The 18,441-nt window shown below is 42.2% G+C and overlaps 1 protein-coding gene across 44 annotated transcripts in view; it reads left to right on the forward strand.

Annotated features, from left to right (window-relative positions):
- The window catches only part of rims2a (regulating synaptic membrane exocytosis 2a), a 1,173,408-nt gene extending 1,168,802 nt beyond the window's left edge, over positions 1-4,606 (forward strand). For all 44 annotated transcript variants that reach the window (XM_087986344.1, XM_087986315.1, XM_087986332.1 and 41 more), the window contains one exon: positions 1,580-4,606. In XM_087986344.1, the coding sequence (XP_087842470.1) occupies positions 1,580-1,798 (219 nt within the window). In that variant the 3' untranslated portion in view covers positions 1,799-4,606. The remainder of the gene's footprint in view (positions 1-1,579) is intronic.
- Positions 4,607-18,441: the final 13,835 nt, after the last annotated feature.

The raw sequence follows: 18,441 nt of genomic DNA on the forward strand, positions 1-18,441 counted from the left end.
TGCATTTCATCTGACCCTTTAAACTGGGATGGCATCAGCATTCTACAGGAAGAGGCTGTAGTTAATACTGAAACAGCGCAATTAAAAATGGTGTTACAGACAGGCCCACTACACTAGATTGTTTATTGATTAGATAAACTGCATTTGGTACAATATGTTGCACAACTGCCATGCTTTGTCTTACTTCTGTGTCCTAGTAATGCTAGACAAAAATTACTGAAGTTAATTTGTGCTCCAGTTCCTTATACATTAAAAATGCTCAGGAGCAAAAAGAAGAAAAGATTTATAATTTATTTTAATTTATAATTTATTTTAATTTATAATTTTTTTCTCCTTTCATATTTTAAATGTTCTTTCCCACCCTTCTCATTCCACGGTGCTGTTTCCTGCTTGGAAAAATCGGCAAGAGATTTTGTATCCATTCTTAGCCATTCTCCTTCCTGTGGATAAATGTCTTCTTTCAATCTGTTATCAGCCTCAGCATCAGAGGGAATTTTATGTCCATGCCCTTCTGTGTTGTTTGGCACTTGTCCATAGGACTGATCTGGCAAATTGCCCTTCATTAACAATGTTTTAACTTGCGAATGTGTATCCAACATCCCCAGTAGTCTGTTTCCCACTAAAAAAAATGTTGTGGCTCCTATGTAAAGAGAAAACGGCAGTGAAATTCGGACCAGGAAAAGGCCTATGGAGCCATTTTTGTTCACCACAAGAATATCCAAATTCATCCAAATTCACTGCCTTTTCTCCATATTTCTTTATTTCCCAAACAAATGTTTAACTCCCTTTCAACCATCTCAATTGACTCATTATCTATGGCTCCCTGTGTGAGGTAAGCATATTCCACCTTCCTATAAATTTGCAGGAGGGCATTTTATTTTTCTTCTGAATTTGTTTTTATTGGGCTTCCCTTGAACTTGAAGGTTATGTCCACCCGGTGGATTTCCAAGAAATTCTACTCTATCAATTCCTTTTCTGAATTTAAATCTCCAATCAAGTAATTAACTTAAACCATGCTTCTATAGCTGAATGATGTGGAGATGCCAGTCAAACAAGCTTTTGGTCATCCATTGAATTAGCAGGCAACATATATAAAACTCTGCATCAGGTTCCTGCAAGATCAATGGTAATACCCAAAGTGGCAGATTTCAAGTTTACGAGAACAGGTTGAAATTGGGAGGGAATGAGAGAAGGACAACAAAAATAAATAAACTAGAGAATCTAGAATAATAAGTTACTGTTTAAAAATAAAGGGCTGCCCATAGGATAACATTAAAGTTTTCTCCCAGAGGGTCAAGAGTCTTTGAAATTCCTTTTCTTGAAAGGCAGTGGAAGTAGCAGTAAAAATATTTTTAAGGCAGAGGTACATAAATTCTTGATAAGCAAGGAGGTAAAGGTTTATCAGGGTTAAAGAGGTATGTGGAGTAATCAGATCAGCCATATTCTAATTAGATGGTAGCAAAGGCTCAAGGGATCAAATGGTATGCCTCATCTCCTAATTTGGATTTTTGTATAACTTTTGAAAAGATGTATTAAAATACAAACATAGCTAACACAATGCTATATTTTCCTCCATTAGATAATTGTATGGGGTGATTATGGACGAATGGATCACAAATCCTTCATGGGAGTTGCACAGATCCTATTAGAAGAGTTGGACCTGTCCAATATGGTGATCGGCTGGTACAAACTGTTTCCCACTTCCTCACTAGTCGATCCAACCTTGGCTCCCCTGACGAGAAGAGCTTCCCAGTCCTCTCTTGAGAGTTCATCCGGACCTTCTTACGCTCGTTCATAGCAGTTGTGAAAGTGTTGCTGTTGCAACCAGTGTTCAGCTCACAGATCGTCACCCTGGTCACACTGCATGCTTGATGTTGTGTCTTCTGAGCCTGTTCCTAGGGATTAAAAATGGTCCTGTGTTCTCAGAGGAAATTGCACACATTGTGCCCTGAGAAGGTCCTTAGGGAAGGAGGTGCAGTTTTGCTGAACTTATATGGTTGCTGGAATTAAATGACAATTTTTTTTGTCCAATCAGAAGCCATGAATATAAAAATAAATAAATAAGAACCTTTCAATTCACACAACAGAAGCCCTTATTTTTCAATGAACCATTTTTTTTTGTTGTTCTTTATCCCTGTTGATTCATCTGCTACTCCGACCCCACCGGCTTGGCTCCTAAAGTGACAGCCAAAGATTTCATGAAGGCTGATGGGCTGTTAGTTCTGAGAGACATCATGGGCATATGATTGTGATGAGTTGAAAGTAGAGTACACTAATGACCAGAAAATCACCAGGCGGGGCAAAATGAGGAGTCAGCTGCACAAAACTGCAGCACAAGAGATTTAATTTTTTTTTCTAAAAAAATGCAAAGTATAAAATGGTACTGGCATTCAGAATCAACTTGGAAGCTCCAGAAAGATACCACAGTGATTCACAAAGGGAGAGGTCTCGTGACTTGATATTGTTGTTTCTCTGCTGATATACTGTATGAAATTTAAAAGAAAAGAATTTGCATGGATACAAATTTAGCTGAACTTAAATGAAAAGTACAACATGTAAAATTATTTTCTTGAGGCTGAAACTTGCAAAAAAAAACAGCCATTTTCAACAATTTATATTATTTTTTAACAATGTTTCACCAGTGCATGGTTTTATGGGGGAGTGAATGCAACAGTGTGATACAATGACACCGTGTTTCCCATATTCAGAGTAAATCATTTATGAGTCTGTCTTTTGCGGACAATGATTATTTAGGAAGGGCTGGCCTTACTGAATAAAAGTAATTTCAAAGTGATGAAAAGGAAATGTCGTCTTGTGGACAAAAACATAAATTAAAATTATGACACAGACCTTCAAAGTCCGACATTATTCAAAGATTACACATGCTGTTTTGTCCCTTTTACTGGGTAATTTATTGTATGCTCTGAGTACGACCTCGTGTCTCTCGCCATTCAAGCCCCTCATCTGGGTTAAAGGTTGCAGAGCGATACTGCATTTTGATTCTTTGGGTAAAATATGCCATTTTAACAACAAAAGAAATGATATGATTTGCAAGCATGTTGAAAGAATTTTTGCAACATGGCTTGGGCACACTGCAATAATTCAGCATGCATTTGACAAAAGAAATTGCAGCATCCTTTTATTGTACAGTGCATGACGACATAGAACTTATTTACATTTTCTCATCTTAAATTGAATTCTACAGCAAATAAAAGAATTGTCTGGCCGTTGTTCAGAAAAAAAACTTCAGTAACATAAGCTAATTTCTAGCCGCATTCAATGTGTACATACCGTAGGAATAAGACTTTTTTCTCTGAAATTATATAGCATTGATATTGACAGAGGACAAATCAAGTAACACGGTATTCTAATTGAGAATTGTTTTACAATTATATAATAAGTCTTCTTGACCAGCCAGGTGTAGATATCATCCAGTCAGATAATTAGTTTTGCATGTCTGAATTCCTGAAGTCCTTTAGACAGGGTTACTAAAGGTCAAACTGTTTTGCTGTAAAGTTCAATTTTCACACATATATTTGTGCAGTTTAATGAGGACTTTTAACATGGACTGATGTTCACTTGCTAGATTATGCTAAAAATTGGCCATTGAAAATCACCTGTTACGTACCTGTCATTCTGGGGTTCGAAGTTGAACTCTACACTAATGAATTAGTTTACAACCATGCTGTGACACCCTCCCCTGATCTCACTTCCAAATTGAAAGAGGCTAGTTTTTCTTTAAAGTGCTCTGTAGAACATGCGATTTGTGTGGATGGAGGTGGCAAAGATGCAGAGTTGCCACAATCTTTTTGTTATTGGAAAGGAGGCTGGTGGAGCACATAAAGGCTCGTCAATGAGTATGCTTGAATACCATTTAAAAGGAAAATTTAAATATGCCTTTTTAAATTTTCTATTTGTGGTGCGATTTTGTTTAAGCCAAGAGTAATTCTTGGGTCTTTTGTTCATGACATAAAGTATTGTAGTTGAGGTATTGAATGTCAAGCCATCTATTAAAAGAAACAGGAGATTCCTATGTATCACCAAAATAACACTAATGTCTTGGAATTAGAGCTGGCAGTTGCCTTTGGCTATTGGTGCCAGCTTTACACATTGCTATGAGCAGCCACAAGTCTGGACCTACAACAATTATGACAAAAAAAATTTACTCTTTTTAAAAGAAAACAAAATTCCAAATTACACAATTATTTCATACACATTGTGACAGCAACTGAATTTATCATTATTTGATTATTTTCTGCATATTATCCCTGTTTAAAATAATCTTTTGGAAATATTAGCAAGAAGGATACTAAAGTATGAAAGATTTGTACATACTTATCATTATGCAGTATTTATTTGAAATTTAATTTTTTTTAAAAAAATATATTTTTCACATTATGTCTGCAACTCTGTTTATGATTTAATCATGTCAGTGGCACTATTCCAGTAAAACACAGCTGTCTTGTACATAGATTTTAAGTCAAGGGACACTGCTGTTAGGTTACTGGACAACTGGCCTTTATGTGACAACAATTAATGTAAAACAAACTCATTTCTGGTGATGGTATTTAACATGGCTACATTATTAATAAAAACATTTTCTTTACAGAGATGTAAGTCATGGTCTTTTATTCCACCTGATCTAAATATTTTGGTATTTTGAAGTTAGCTGTGCTTTATTAACAGAAATTTGCCAGTAATAGGCTTATGTGTGTTTTTTTACAGATGAATCCAAATTTTTATATCAAATACTTGAGCCAACACTATTTAATATTGAAATAATTGCCATCATTATAGTTTGATTTATATTTTTATACCTTGATCTATTTATTTCAATAATTTGAAAAATAACATACTTCTGACACAATTGTATATTAGGTAAGAAGTAATGTTTTAGAACGGGAGCTAAATTAACCTAGTCTTCACACCAAAGCTGTTAGGAACATATATATTAAGTTCATACCTTTCCTTTCTGTGCAAATCACCTCTTATTACAACTGAGATGGGAGGACTGCACTATCTTTCTCTCAGTCCAGTACTCCACAGGTTGCAATGTAAATTTAATTTTTTAGCTTGTTCCTGATACGGTCAATTGCTTTTGCAATATTAGACTTAAAAATATATATCAATTAGGTTTTTTTAATAAACACAAACTTATCAATTTATTTTGAAATTAAACTTATTCCATAAAGTTTCAGAATTGGTTAACACATGATTTGTAATATAATCTAAATGTTTCCTCCCCAAATAATCCAAAATATATACCAATGAATGGAAGAAAATATAGATTTCTCTTGGCACTTCGGGATAAAACTTTTAGCTAATAATGGGTTGTTCTTAAATGAAATTAAAGCTTGGCATGTTAGATAGCTGTTGATCTAATGTTCTGGCACATCTAGACATAGCACTAGATTGCAAATCCAGCAATTAGCTCAAAATCTGTGGTTTCCAAGAAATCAAGAGTGTGGTGCTGGAAAGGTACAGCAAGTCAGGCAGTACCCAAGGAGCAGGAGAGCCGATTTTCGGTCATAAGCCCTTCATCAGGAATGAGGCTTGTTGGCCGGGGGTCTGAGAGATAAATTTGGGGGGGGATGTGGCTGTGGGAAAGGTACCTGAGAATGCAATAGGTAGATGAAGATGGGGGAGAAGGTGATCAGAGAAGAGGGTGAAGGGGATAGATGGGAAAGACAATGGACAGGTCAAGAGGGCGATGCTGAGTTGGAGGCTTGGGACTGGGATAAGGTGGGGGAGGGGAAATGAGGAAACTGGTGAGATCCACATTAATCCCATGTGGTTGCAGGGTCTCAAGGTGGAAGATGAGGCGTTCTTACTCCAGGCGTCAGGTGGTTAGGGTTTAGCCCTGGAGGAGGCCCAGGACCTGCATGCCCTTGGTGGAGTGGGAGGGGGAGTTAAAGTGTTCAGCCACAGGGCAGTGGGGTTGCTTGGTGCGGGTGTCCCAGAGATGTTCAGTGAAATAATCCATAAGTTGGCATCCTATCTCCTCAATGTAGAGGAGACCACATCGGGATGCAACAGATACAGTAGATGACATTTGTAGAGGAACAGGCAAATTTCTGTCAGATGTGGAAGGATCCTTTGGGGCCTTGGACGGAGGTGAGGGGGGAGGTGTGGCCGCAGGTTTTGCACTTCCTGTGGTGGCAGGGAAAGGTGTAGGGAGTGGGGTGAGGACGAGTGAAAGGTGTGGATCTGACAAGGGAATTGCGGATGGAATGGTCTCTCCAGAATGCTGATGGGGTGGGGATGGAAATATATCCCGAGTGGTGCAGTCTGTTTGTAGGTGGTGGAAGTGGCGGAGGATGATGTGATGTATATGGAGGTTGGTGGGGTGGAAGGTGAGAACCAAGGGTTTCTGTCCTTGTTGCGTTGGGAGGGATGGTGTTCAAGGGTGAAAGAGTGGGAAGTGGAGGAGATGCACTGGAGGGCATCGTCGACCACGTGGGAGGGGAAATTGCAGTCTTTGATGAAGGAGGCCTTCTGGGATTTTCTATGGTGGAATTGGTCATCCTTGGAACAGATGTGGTGGAGGCAGAGGAATTGGGAATAAGGGATGGCGTTTTTACAGGAGGCAGGGTGGTAGGAGGTGTAGTCCAGGTAGCTGTGGGAGTCAGTGTGTATGTAGTAGATGTCTGTGCTTTTTTGGTTGCCGGAGATGGAGATGGAGAGGTCCAGGAAGGGGAGGGAGGTATCCAAGATGGTCCAGGTGAACTTGAGGTCGGAGTGAAAGTTGTTAGTGAAGTTGATGAACTGTTCAACCTCCTCAAGGGAGCATGAGGTAGCTCTGATACAGTCATCAATGTAGCGAAGGAAAAGGTGGGGAATGGTGCCAGTGTAGCTGCAGGAGGTGGACTGTTCTACGTACCCAACAAAGAGGCAGGTATATATGGGGCACATGCCAGTGGCCATGGCTGTGTTTTTGGTTTGGAGGAAGTGGGAGGATTGGAACAAGAAGTCGTTAAAGGTGCATCTACCTATTGCATTCTCAGCTACCTTCCCCATAGCCCTAAACACCCCCTCCCATTTATCTCTCAGCTTGTCCCACCGACCCAGCCAACAAGCCTCATTACTGATGAAGGGCTTATGCCCGAAACATTCATTCTCCTGCTCCTCAGATGCTGCCTGACCTGCTGGGCTTTTCCAGCTCCACACACTGATCTTCAGAATCCACTGTCCTCACTTTTTCCCAGGTTTCCAAGAAATGCCTTGTTAACAAAAAGTCTTAATGTGTCTTTTCATTGACCGTTACAAATTAAATATCTCCAAAGGACAACTGATATGAAAGAGTTTTCACGTCAAAAGACATCTAAAAATTTGTCTTAGATCCACACTTGTCATTACTGGAATCAAAGTAAAAGGTGATTGAAGCAGTTTATAATCCCCAATGGCTTCAGTCAATCATTTTATCCACAAAACAATAGTTTTACATATGCAAATACTAATCATGCAAGAAGACAATGCTGAAGTTGCTTTCCCAAAGATTTCAGCAATGATTTTACATACTGGCAAAAATCAAAATCGACTACAGATGTTATTTTATTGTGTAAGTGCAGCTTCCTGTCATGTTGAGGTTTTAGATGAGAACTTTTAAGGTCAGGCCCACTCTTCAATACTTAAACACATAATTTCAGCATAGATGGACTGCTGTTCTGTTGAGACATCGGGCAAGTACCAAGTAAAGATTCCAACTTCACTGATAGTGCAAGAGGTTACAGTTTAATTGGCCCCTCTCCACTCACCAGCTTGTTTAGGATAAGAACATAGAACAGTACAGCACAGAACAGGCCCTTCAGCCCACGATGTTGTGCCGACCATTGATCCTCATGTGAGGTAAACCTAATGTACGAACCCTCAAATTTCTGTGATCATATGCATGTCCAGCAGTCTCTTAAATATCCCCAATGACCTCGCTTCCACAACTGCTGCTGGCAACGCATTCCATGCTCTCACAACTCTCTGCGTAAAGAACCCGTCTCTGATATCCCCTCTATACTTTCCGCCAAACAGCTTAAAACTATGACCCCTCGTGTTAACAATTTCTGCCCTGGGAAAAAGGTTCTGGCTATCAACTCTATCTATGCCTCTCATTATCTTGTACACCTCAATTAGGTCCCCTCTCTTCCTTCTTTTTTCCAATGAAAAAAGCCCAAGCTCAGTCAACCTCTCTTTGTAAGATAAGCCCTCCAGTCCAGGCAGCATCCTGGTAAACCTCCTCTGAACCCTCTCCAAAGCATCCACATCTTTCCTATAATAGGGCAACCAGAACTGGACACAGCATTCCAAGTGCGGTCTAACCAAAGTTTTATAGAGCTGCAACAAGATCTCACGGCTCTTAAACTCAATCCCCCTGTTAATGAAAGCCAAAACACCATATGCTTTCTTAACAACCCTGTCCACTTGGGTGACCATTTTAAGGGATCTATGTACCTGCACACCAAGATCCCTCTGTTCCTCCACACTGCCAAGAATCCTGTTTTTAATCCTGTACTCAACTTTAAAATTCGACCTTCCAAAATGCATCACTTCGCATTTATCCAGGTTGAACTCCATCTGCCACCTTTCAGCCCACCTCTGCATCCTGTCAACGTCACGCTGCAGCCTACAACAGCCCTCTATACTGTTAACGACACCTCCAACCTTTGTGTCGTCTGCGAACCTGCTAACCCATCCTTCAATCTCCTCATCCAAGTCATTAATAAAAATTACAAAGAGTAGACGCCCAAGGACAGATCCCTGTGGAACACCACTCACCACAGACTTCCAGGCAGAATACTTTCCTTCCACTACCACTTGCTGTCTTCTGTCGACCAGCCAATTCTGTATCCAGACAGCTAAATTTCCGTGTATCCCATTCCTCCTGACCTTCTGAATGAGCCTACCATGGGGAACCTTATCAAATGCCTTCCTGAAGTCCATATACACAACATCCACCACTCGACCCTCATCAACTTGTCTAGTAACATCCTCAAAGAACTCAATAAGATTTGTGAGGCATGACCTGCCCCTCACAAAGCCGTGCTGACTGCCTTTAATCAAGCCATGCTCTTCCAGATGGTCATAAATCCTATCCCTCAGAATCCTTTCTAACACCTTGCAGACAACAGGCGTAAGACTGACTGGTGTGTAATTGCCAGGGATTTCCCTATTTCCTTTCTTGAAGAGAGGAATTACATTTGCCTCCCTCCAGTCCTCAGGTACGACTCCAGTAGAGAGCGAGGATGCAAAGATCTTCGCAAGCGGCAATCACTTTTCTCGCTTCCCAAAGCAGCCGAGGACAAATCTGGTCTGGCCCTGGCGACTTGTCAATCTTAATGTTTGTCAAAATTTTCAAGACATCAGCTTCCTCAATCTCTATCTGTTCCAGCATGCTTACCTACTCCTCAATGGTTTCATTCACTACAAGGTCCTTTTCTTTAGTAAAGACAGAAGCAAAAAACTCATTTAGGGCTTCCACGACCTCCTCAAACTCTATACACAGGTTTCCTATGCTATCCCTGATCGGCCCTACTCTTTCTTTGATCATTCTCTTATTCCTCATATACATGTAAAATGCCTTTGGATTCTCCCTAATCCTTCCTGCCAAGCCTTTATCGTGTTCTCTCCTGGCTCTCCTCAGACCATTTTTGAGCTCCTTCCTCGCTTGCCTGTCATCCTGTAGAGCTGAGCAAGATGCTTGCTTCCTCCACCTTATGTAAGCTGCCTTCTTTCTTTTGACGAGAAGCTCCTCCGCTCTCTTCATCCAAGGTTCCTTTATCTTACCCCTTCTAGCTTGTCTCAGAACACATTTGTGCATCACTCGCAACAACTGTTCCTTAAACAGTCTCCACATGTCTATAGTGCCCTTTCCATGGAACAATTGCTCCCAGTCCATGCTTCCCAATGCACGTCTGATAGTATCATAGTTTCCTTTTCCCCAATTAAATATCCTCCCATTGTGCCTGCTTCGCTCCTTCTCGATAGCTATGTAGAATGTGAGGCAATTGTGGTCACTATCATCAAAATGCTCTCCCACCGCAAGATCTGACACCTGCCCCGGCTCATTGCCGAGCACCAAATCCAAAATGGCCTCTCCCCTCGTCGGCCTGTCAACGTACTGAGGTAGGAAACCCTCCTGAACACACCTTATAAAAACAGCTCCTTCCAAACCATCTGCTCGAAGGAGGTTCCAATCAATATTGGGAAAGTTAAAGTCACCCATTACAACAAACCTACTACATTCACACTTTTCCAAAATCTGCTGACGTATGTTTCCTTCAATCTCTCTGCTGCTATTGGGGTGTGCTCTTGATGCTGCTGACCCAATTGCAAAACCAGCAGTTCTGTACAGTTTGATAGCAATCTGAGGAGGGTTGGACGCTGCAGAACTGGGTAAGCAATCTTGAGGACACCTCAAAATGGACATAATCAAATACTTTTGGATAGTTAAATTAATAAATTGGAGAGGACAAGCATGCAAGCTTTTTTGGATCAGCAAAGTGATGCCTCCAGATGCATCATCAAGACCATGCATGTCATATCTGCAGCCCAATCCTTGAGTCATGGAGCCTCCAGCTCTGTTAGTCAGCTCCGCTCCATCAAAAGTTACCCCAAAGAGACTGCCTACTTTCAGCTGCCATCCTCAGCAATTTTCAGGGTGTCCCTTTGCTCATCTCAAAATGTCAGTGAGCCCAAAATAATTGTCCATGACTAGCACCATAATTATTTAACTTGGCTGTCTGCCTTTGTTCAACAGCCTCTCTACTCATCCCCAGGAACATTCGAAATGCCTTGGGAAGCTGTCTCAGTTGAGCTCATTCACAATTTCCATGCATTCTGATTGCCTCCAACCTAATAAGCCAAAGTTTGACATGAGAATAGTTGTATGTCAATGATAATTCATTGGCTAGAAACCCAGTGAATACAAATGGTGCTGGATATTCCTAATAGAACTAATCGATTTAAAAATTTTGTTTATGGGAATTGGGCATTGCTAACTGATCCAGCATTTATTGTCTATTCCTTATTGCCCATCAGAAGGTGGTTCTGAACGACTGCTGTCCGTGTGCTGTAGATACAACACAATGCTGTTCGGGAGTGAGTTCCAGCATTTTGTCCCAGTTACAGTAGAGGAACAGTGATATATTTCTAAGTCAGGATGGTGAGTAGCTTAGAGGAAAATTTTTATTTGGTAATAATCCCATGTTTTTGTTGTCCTTCTCCTTTTAGGTGATAAGAGATCATGAGTTCAGAGGGTGCTGTTGAAGATGTCTTGGTGAATTTCTGCAATGAATCTTGAATATGGTATGCACTGCTACTACTGAGCCGGGTGGAAGGACTGAATTTTGAAAGTGGGGTATGGAGTGCCAGTCAAACAGGCTGCTTTATCCAAGATGATGTTGTGATTCTTAAGTATTGTTGGAGCCATACTCATCTAAGCAATTGGGGAGTATTCAATCACACGCATCTGCCTTGTAGATTGTGGAGTTGGGATGTGAGTTTACTTGTTGCAGTCAGTTTCAAGCATCTGACTTGCTCTTGTAACCACAATATTTATATAACTAGTTTGAGTTTCTGGTCAGGGAGATACTCGTGAGAGACTCAGCAATGGTTGTCCCATTAGATGTCAAGAGGCAATTGCTAGATTATCTAGTATATATGTGGTATCTAGCATATATGTGGTATGAGTGTCACTTGCTACTTGTCAACTCAAGCCTGCATATTGTCCAGGTGATGTTGTATTTGGAAACAAGCTGCTTCAAATATCTGAGGAGTCATGAATGGTGCTGAATATTGTGCAATCATCAGCGAACACTCCCACTTTTGACTTTATGACGCAAAGAAGATGAAACTGCAAAAGATATCATGTGGAGTTAATTGAATCGGCTGAAAATTAGCATCTTTGATGTTGGGGATCTCTGGAGAAGGTCAAGATGGATCATGTGCAGGCCATGCCCCAGCATATTCCCTGCATATTGCTATTAGCCTCAATACTGTCCATATTAAAATGCATTAGCTGCAGGCATCAACATTATAGTTCAAAGATGTCTGACATCTGAGTCTATTTGGAATCAATGTGTTGAGTTCTTGTGAGAAATGAATAATGCTTAGCCAATCCAAGTTCTTTCATCATTTGAATATATGAAGAGGCTGCTCATCTTTCACATGGGTATGACTTCATCAGGTCTGACAATGAAAGCTAAATTACAGCAAATATTTTAACAATGCGAGTAAACCTTTACAAAATTGAAAGGTTATCCACAGTGATGTTTCACCCATACCACCATTGTGCCCACAATACGTTTATTTTCTTCCTCTGCCTGCCACTATGTCTCAGTACAGTGCCAACTTCCACAGTTGGGTGGGAGGGAGCATACCTTATAGTTAGCTCTGTAGACTTAGAATGAGTGCTCATCTCCTGGTGACTTTGGGAATAGAAGGCCCACGCTTTGCTGACAGTCTCCTGCCCATGTAAAGGTTTACCCTTCTTGGCTGGACTGCAGACTTTGGTAGTGATTTGGGATAGTAGGATGGGGTTGTGGAGGAGATGTGCATGGCCAAAGCAGAAGTTTCTGACAATGCTGTCTGTCAATCATCCTTCCTCTGGGTGCCTGCAGGCACCACCCCTGTCTCCCTGAGAAGAGTGCAGATCCAGGTAAGGTCCTAGGGAGTGTTGCTGAACAAAGAGACCTTGGAGTGCAGGTTCATAGCTCCTTGAAAGTGGAGTCGCAGGTAGATAGGATGGTGAAGAAGACGTTAGGTATGCTTTCCTTTATTGGTCAGAGTACTAAGTACAGGAGTTGGGAGGTCATGTTGCGGCTGTACAGGACATTGGTTAGGCCACTGTTGGAATATTGCGTCCAATTCTGGTCACCTTCCTATTGGAAAGATGTTGTGAAACTTGAAAGGGTTCAGAAAAGATTTACAAGGATGTTGCCAGGTTTGGAGGATCCAATCTACAAGGAAAGGCTGAATAGGCTGGGGCTGTTTTCTCTGGAGCGTCGCAGGCTGAGGGGTGACCTTATAGAGGTTTACAAAATTGTGAGGGACCTGGATAGGATAAATAGACAAAGTCTTTTCCATGGGGTCGGGGAGTCCAGAACTGGAGAGCATAGGTTTAGGATGAGAGGGGAAAGATATATAAGAAACCTAAGAAGCAACTTTATCATGCAGAGGGTGGTACGTGTATGGAATGAGCTGCCAGAGGATGTGGTGGAGGCTGGTACAATTGCAACATTTAAGAGGCATTTGGATGGGTATATGAATAGGAAGGGTTTGAAGGGATATGTGCCGGGTGCTGGCAGGTGGGACTAGTTTGGATTGGGATATTTGGTTGGCATGGACAAGTTGGACCGAAGGGTCTGGTTCCATGCTGTATGTACATCTCTATGACTCTATAAGTACAGCAGATGCCATGAAAGATTCTGGGTTCACATGGTCATTGCCATGTTTTTTTTATATAGATTACAGTGTGGAAACAGGCCCTTCGGCCCAACAAGTCCACACCTGACCCACCGAAGCGCAACCCACCCATACCCCTACATTTACCCCTTACCTAACACTACGGACAATTTAGCATGGCCAATTCACCTGGCCTGCACATCTTTGGACTGTGGGAGGAAACCGGAGCACCCGGAGGAAACCCACGCAGACACGGGGAGAATGTGCAAACTCCACACAGTCAGTCACCTGAGGCGGGAATTGAACCCAGGTCTCTGGCACTGTGAGGCAGCAGTGCTAACCACTGTGCCACCGTGCCGCCCACACTTGATGCTTAAGATTTCATTTCAGCTTATCAAGAGCCTCTGGCATACCTGTCTGATATTCCCCTGTTGGACTGTGCAATTCTAGAGGCACCACTCTTAGATATTCTCTGGTGCTACTTGGTTTTTTTTTGCACTGACCGGTGTGCAATTTTGTGCAGGTTGGCTAGGTCTGGTGTGGTGTTCTGAAGGAGAATGAACTGTCCTCCTCTCCACCACACTGTTCTCCAGCACCTCCACAGCAAAGCACTATTCATTCTTTTTGTGGGGGGGGGGGGGGGGGGGGGGGGGTGGAGCAGGACATGTTTTTACATTATATTCCTAAAGCAACTTATAATCAGACCCAGGAGGTCGGTAGAAGTCTTTTAGGATGTCCGCAAAGAACCTCTGAATTTGTCACACATACACGTTGACACACCTGGCTTGTGATTGACTGAAATGGAGAAGGGGAAAGCACAGAAGATATTGAGCATCAGGAATGTACAGGAGTGAAGTTGAGGTGTGGAGGGAGTGTATAAAAGAAAAGATTGAAAGCAGCAAATACAGCAAAGGCTATGGGCCTCGATAGCATTCCAGTAACAGTAATGAAGTCTTGTGTTCTAGAACATGGTGCATTTCTTGGGTACAATTCATCCTCAATCCTGAGGGACTGCAATAGAAGAGGAGATTCACAGAATTGTTTCTGAGTCTTTTAATTCCATTCCAGGTGTTGACAGCTTACTGCACAAAGAATTTCCTTGACACAAATTACCTTTGTTCTAATGCCAAGACTGATTTTGAAGCAAGTTTGAATCATGCCAGATATTAATAAAAACTGGGTCTCTCTAATAATTATAAGGGCAGAATATATTTTTAAATTAATCAATTTGTTAAAATAGCATAAAGTCCCAATGAGTGCTTTACGATTTCCTAAATTACAGAACTGACTTTCCATAAAAATTTAACAAAGGATCTAACTGATGACTGTCCCCACCCCTGTGAGAGAAGGACAGGAAAATTCAGGTTACCATGTTCCAGTAAAATCTCAATGTCTTTTGTGACATTACTAAATATGGTTTTCCATAATTGTCAGAAGTACAGTAAAGATGCATAATCATTGCATAAATCTCAAGGCATCTGACTCATTGCTCAGCAACTGAAAACATGAGAAAATTAGGTGGGCTATGTTACCAGAAATACTTAAATTGAAAGCCACAGATTAATAATAACAAATGACCTAATCCAAGATAGTTACAACTTGCTGACGTCTTCCCAGTAGTGGCTAACCACGTAATTGTGTCTGTATTGTTTACAGACTATGATTGAGTCTGCATTGCACGCACATTATTAACATGCATTTAAATTTGACTGCACAGTTTGCATAGAGTCACAGAGTCATAGAGATGTACAGCCTAGAAGCAAACTCTTCAATCCAACTTGTCCAGGCTGCCCAGATAGCCCAAGTTAATCTAGCCCCATTTGCCAGCATTTGGCCCACATCCCATCCAGATGTAATTGATCCAGCATCGACCATACACACCCCACCCTCTGCATGAAAAAGTTGTCCCTGTGGTGCCCTTTAAACCTTTCCCCTCTCACCTTAAACTTAGCCCCTCTATTTTAGGACTCCCTCACAAGGGGAAAAGACCTTGGCTACTCATCCTATCCATGCCCTTCATGATTTTATAAATGTCTATAAGGTCACCCCTCAGCTTATGATACTCCAAGGAAAATAGCCCTAGCTTATACAGCCTCTCCCTATTTCCCAAACCCTCCAACCCTGGCAACACCCTTGTAAATCTTTTCTGAAACCTTTTGTCATGTCTTACCGGTGGGATCTTCTCATTTTCAGTCATAATGTTTTTCAAGTGAGATTCATGGTGCCCAGTCTACCATGGTTCAGTGTGGCTTTCTTCCTTTGCTCTTCACTGCTTTGGGGTAATTTCTTGTGGATTCATGTGCCACTGACAGAACTTTCCAGTGTTCACCGCACTGGCTCCATGTTTACACCCCAGCTGCTCACTGTGCTGCATGAACCTCTACATTCAGGACATAGTCCAGATAAAGGGGAAGCTCATTCTCTGCTTTACAGACAGGAATTGGGAGGTGGTGGTGGAGAGGAGTGGTTCCCTTCTTTCTACAGGCCACAACAAGAGGCTACCTAACAGATACAGCAAGCCCGGACACAAGCCAGCTGAGTGCTGTTTTTTTTAGATTACATTACATTACAGTGTGGAAACAAGTCCACACCGACCCGCCGAAGCGCAACCCACCCATACCCCTACCCCTACATTTACATTTACCCCTTACCTAACACTACAGACAATTTAGTATGGCCAATTCACCTGACCTGCACATCTTTGGACTGTGGGAGGAAACCGGAGCACCCGGAGGAAACCCACGCAGACACGGGGAGAACGTGCAAACTCCACACAGTCAGTCGCCTGAGGCGGGAATTGAACCCGGGTCTCTGGCGCTGTGAGGCAGCGGTGCTAACCACTGTGCCAACGTGCCGCCCACGCTGTGTTCTGAATGAAGTGGGATACACTGGAAGTCTGGCAGTTAGACTCACTATTGCCCTGCCATTCTCACATTCCGATCACTTATTCTGAACTATCAACATTCTTTCTTCACCAGAAATGCATTCCACCGCCCCCGCCCACCCACCCCCTGCGCCCCACACAGAACTATTGCATAAATGCTGCCTCCTCCACACTTCACTTCAGCTCTAATGAATAGCTATCTAGACTCAAAACATTAGCTTGCTTTCTGTCCATGGATGCTGCCTGACCTACTGTGGTCTCCAGACCTTTTTGTTTTCAGTTCAAATTCTCCAACTCTACCTCTGATACAGGTGGCATGTACTGCAGTATTTTGCCTCTTGCACTCAGAGTGTCTCAGAAGAAATTCATTCTCTTCTTCAGACAGCAAAGACATTGAGGCAGCAACATCTGGTATGTTCGTCCAAAATGTTGTCAATGTTTAATGAAGAGGGAAATCCCATTGGTTCTAGAACAGTTGAGGCATTGGACGCATTTTCTCCTGCACCGTCTGCAAGTTTGCAGCTTTCATGTGGTCCACATTTTTGTTCAGGACCGTCACACCTACCCAAACTATACACATCACTGGTGATGACCTCAAATTGACCATACCCATGTACGGCCATTTCTGTGGTTCCTACACCAGACTTTGTCCTCTGAAGTAAACTGTCTTTCTTATTTAGTGGAGACTTCTGTCCAGCATTAGTGTTCCAGATGCTGTTTCACCTCCCATCATCCCCCACCCTCACCCCACCGCCAGGTCCAAGAAGATCAAATTTAACCTGGTGTTGAGACTTCTCCACATTAACAACTCTGTTGGAGCTATCCCTGTAGTTGCATGAGGGATGGTCCAGTAATCAAATAGGAACTGGGACAGTTTTGATATCAAGGTAACAGGTTTGGTATCAAATCCAAGTTTGGATTTCTCTTTCTGCCAAACCATTGGATGAAGAATGATATGGAGCTGTTCTTAGATGTCAAATACCATGCAACTTTTGGAAATACTCAAATTCCTTGCTGGTAAATGATGGCTGTTATCTGTGAGGAACACTTTCAGAAGTTTGTGTATTGCAAAAGACGTGCAACTTTTCAATCATTGTCTCCATGTTTGACAAATTTACTCTATGCATATACACCAATTTTGAATGGGTGTCCACAATGACTAAGAACCTTGAGCCCATGAAAGGACCTGCATATTCAACTTGTAATCTCATCCAGGGTTTACCCAGCCAGTCCCTCGAATGTGAGGGAGCTGTTGGTGATATTTTTATCCTTGTTGACACTCTGGACACTGCCCCACCAATGCAGCTGTGTCTGTATCTAATCCTGGCCATCAGACATAACTTCATTTTGGAAACGCCTGGGTGACCCTGGTGGAGTTCAGCCAGTATTTGGCATCGACCTTTGCTCAAGGCAATCGCACTTATTGCCCATAAGAATAATGTGGAGGTGCCGATGTTGGACTGGGGTTGACCAAATTAAAAATCACACAACACCAGGTTACAGTCCAACAGGCTTATTTGGAAGTACTAGCTTTCGGAGCACTGCTCCTTCATCAGGTTGCTAGCGGAGCAGGATCATAGTTATCTGGTCCACCCTTGACTAATGCACCTAACCCTATGGGCAATGTACCTAACCCGCACCTGGAGAAAACCCACACAGACATGGGGAGAATGTGCAAACTCCACACAGTCGCCTGAGGCTGGAATCAAACCTGGGTCCATGGTGCTGTGAGGCAGCAGTGCTAACCATTGAGCCACCATGTCTCAATGCTCTGCATTAGCCAAAGTCCTAAGGGTACCCTGATGCCGTGAGGGGAGGCATTGCGTGTTGATACCAGATCAGTCTTCGAGTCATAGTGCACCAACATCTGAGAGGATGATAGCTGTTTCTTCACTTCCCTGAAAGCTATAGTTTGGCTATGCAACCATTGCCAAGGCTGATCTATTGTTAACAATTGATGCAAAGATGCCAGATGGAGGCCAGGTTTTATATGTATAAACTTTCCATAATAATTCATTAGCCCAAGGAAAGACCTACGCTCCAATACACACATGGGAGCTGGGTCACTTTGATTAAACTCATTTTAATTCCCAGCTTTGTCGACTCTAGCCCAAGTAGGTCACTAGTGGTGCCTGGACCAAATATTCTTCCCATCTAAGGTGTAA

This window comes from Chiloscyllium plagiosum, unplaced genomic scaffold, assembly GCF_037043375.1.
Source record: "Chiloscyllium plagiosum isolate Xiang-an unplaced genomic scaffold, Cpla_swu_hap1 HiC_scaffold_4, whole genome shotgun sequence".
NCBI lineage: Eukaryota > Metazoa > Chordata > Chondrichthyes > Orectolobiformes > Hemiscylliidae > Chiloscyllium > Chiloscyllium plagiosum.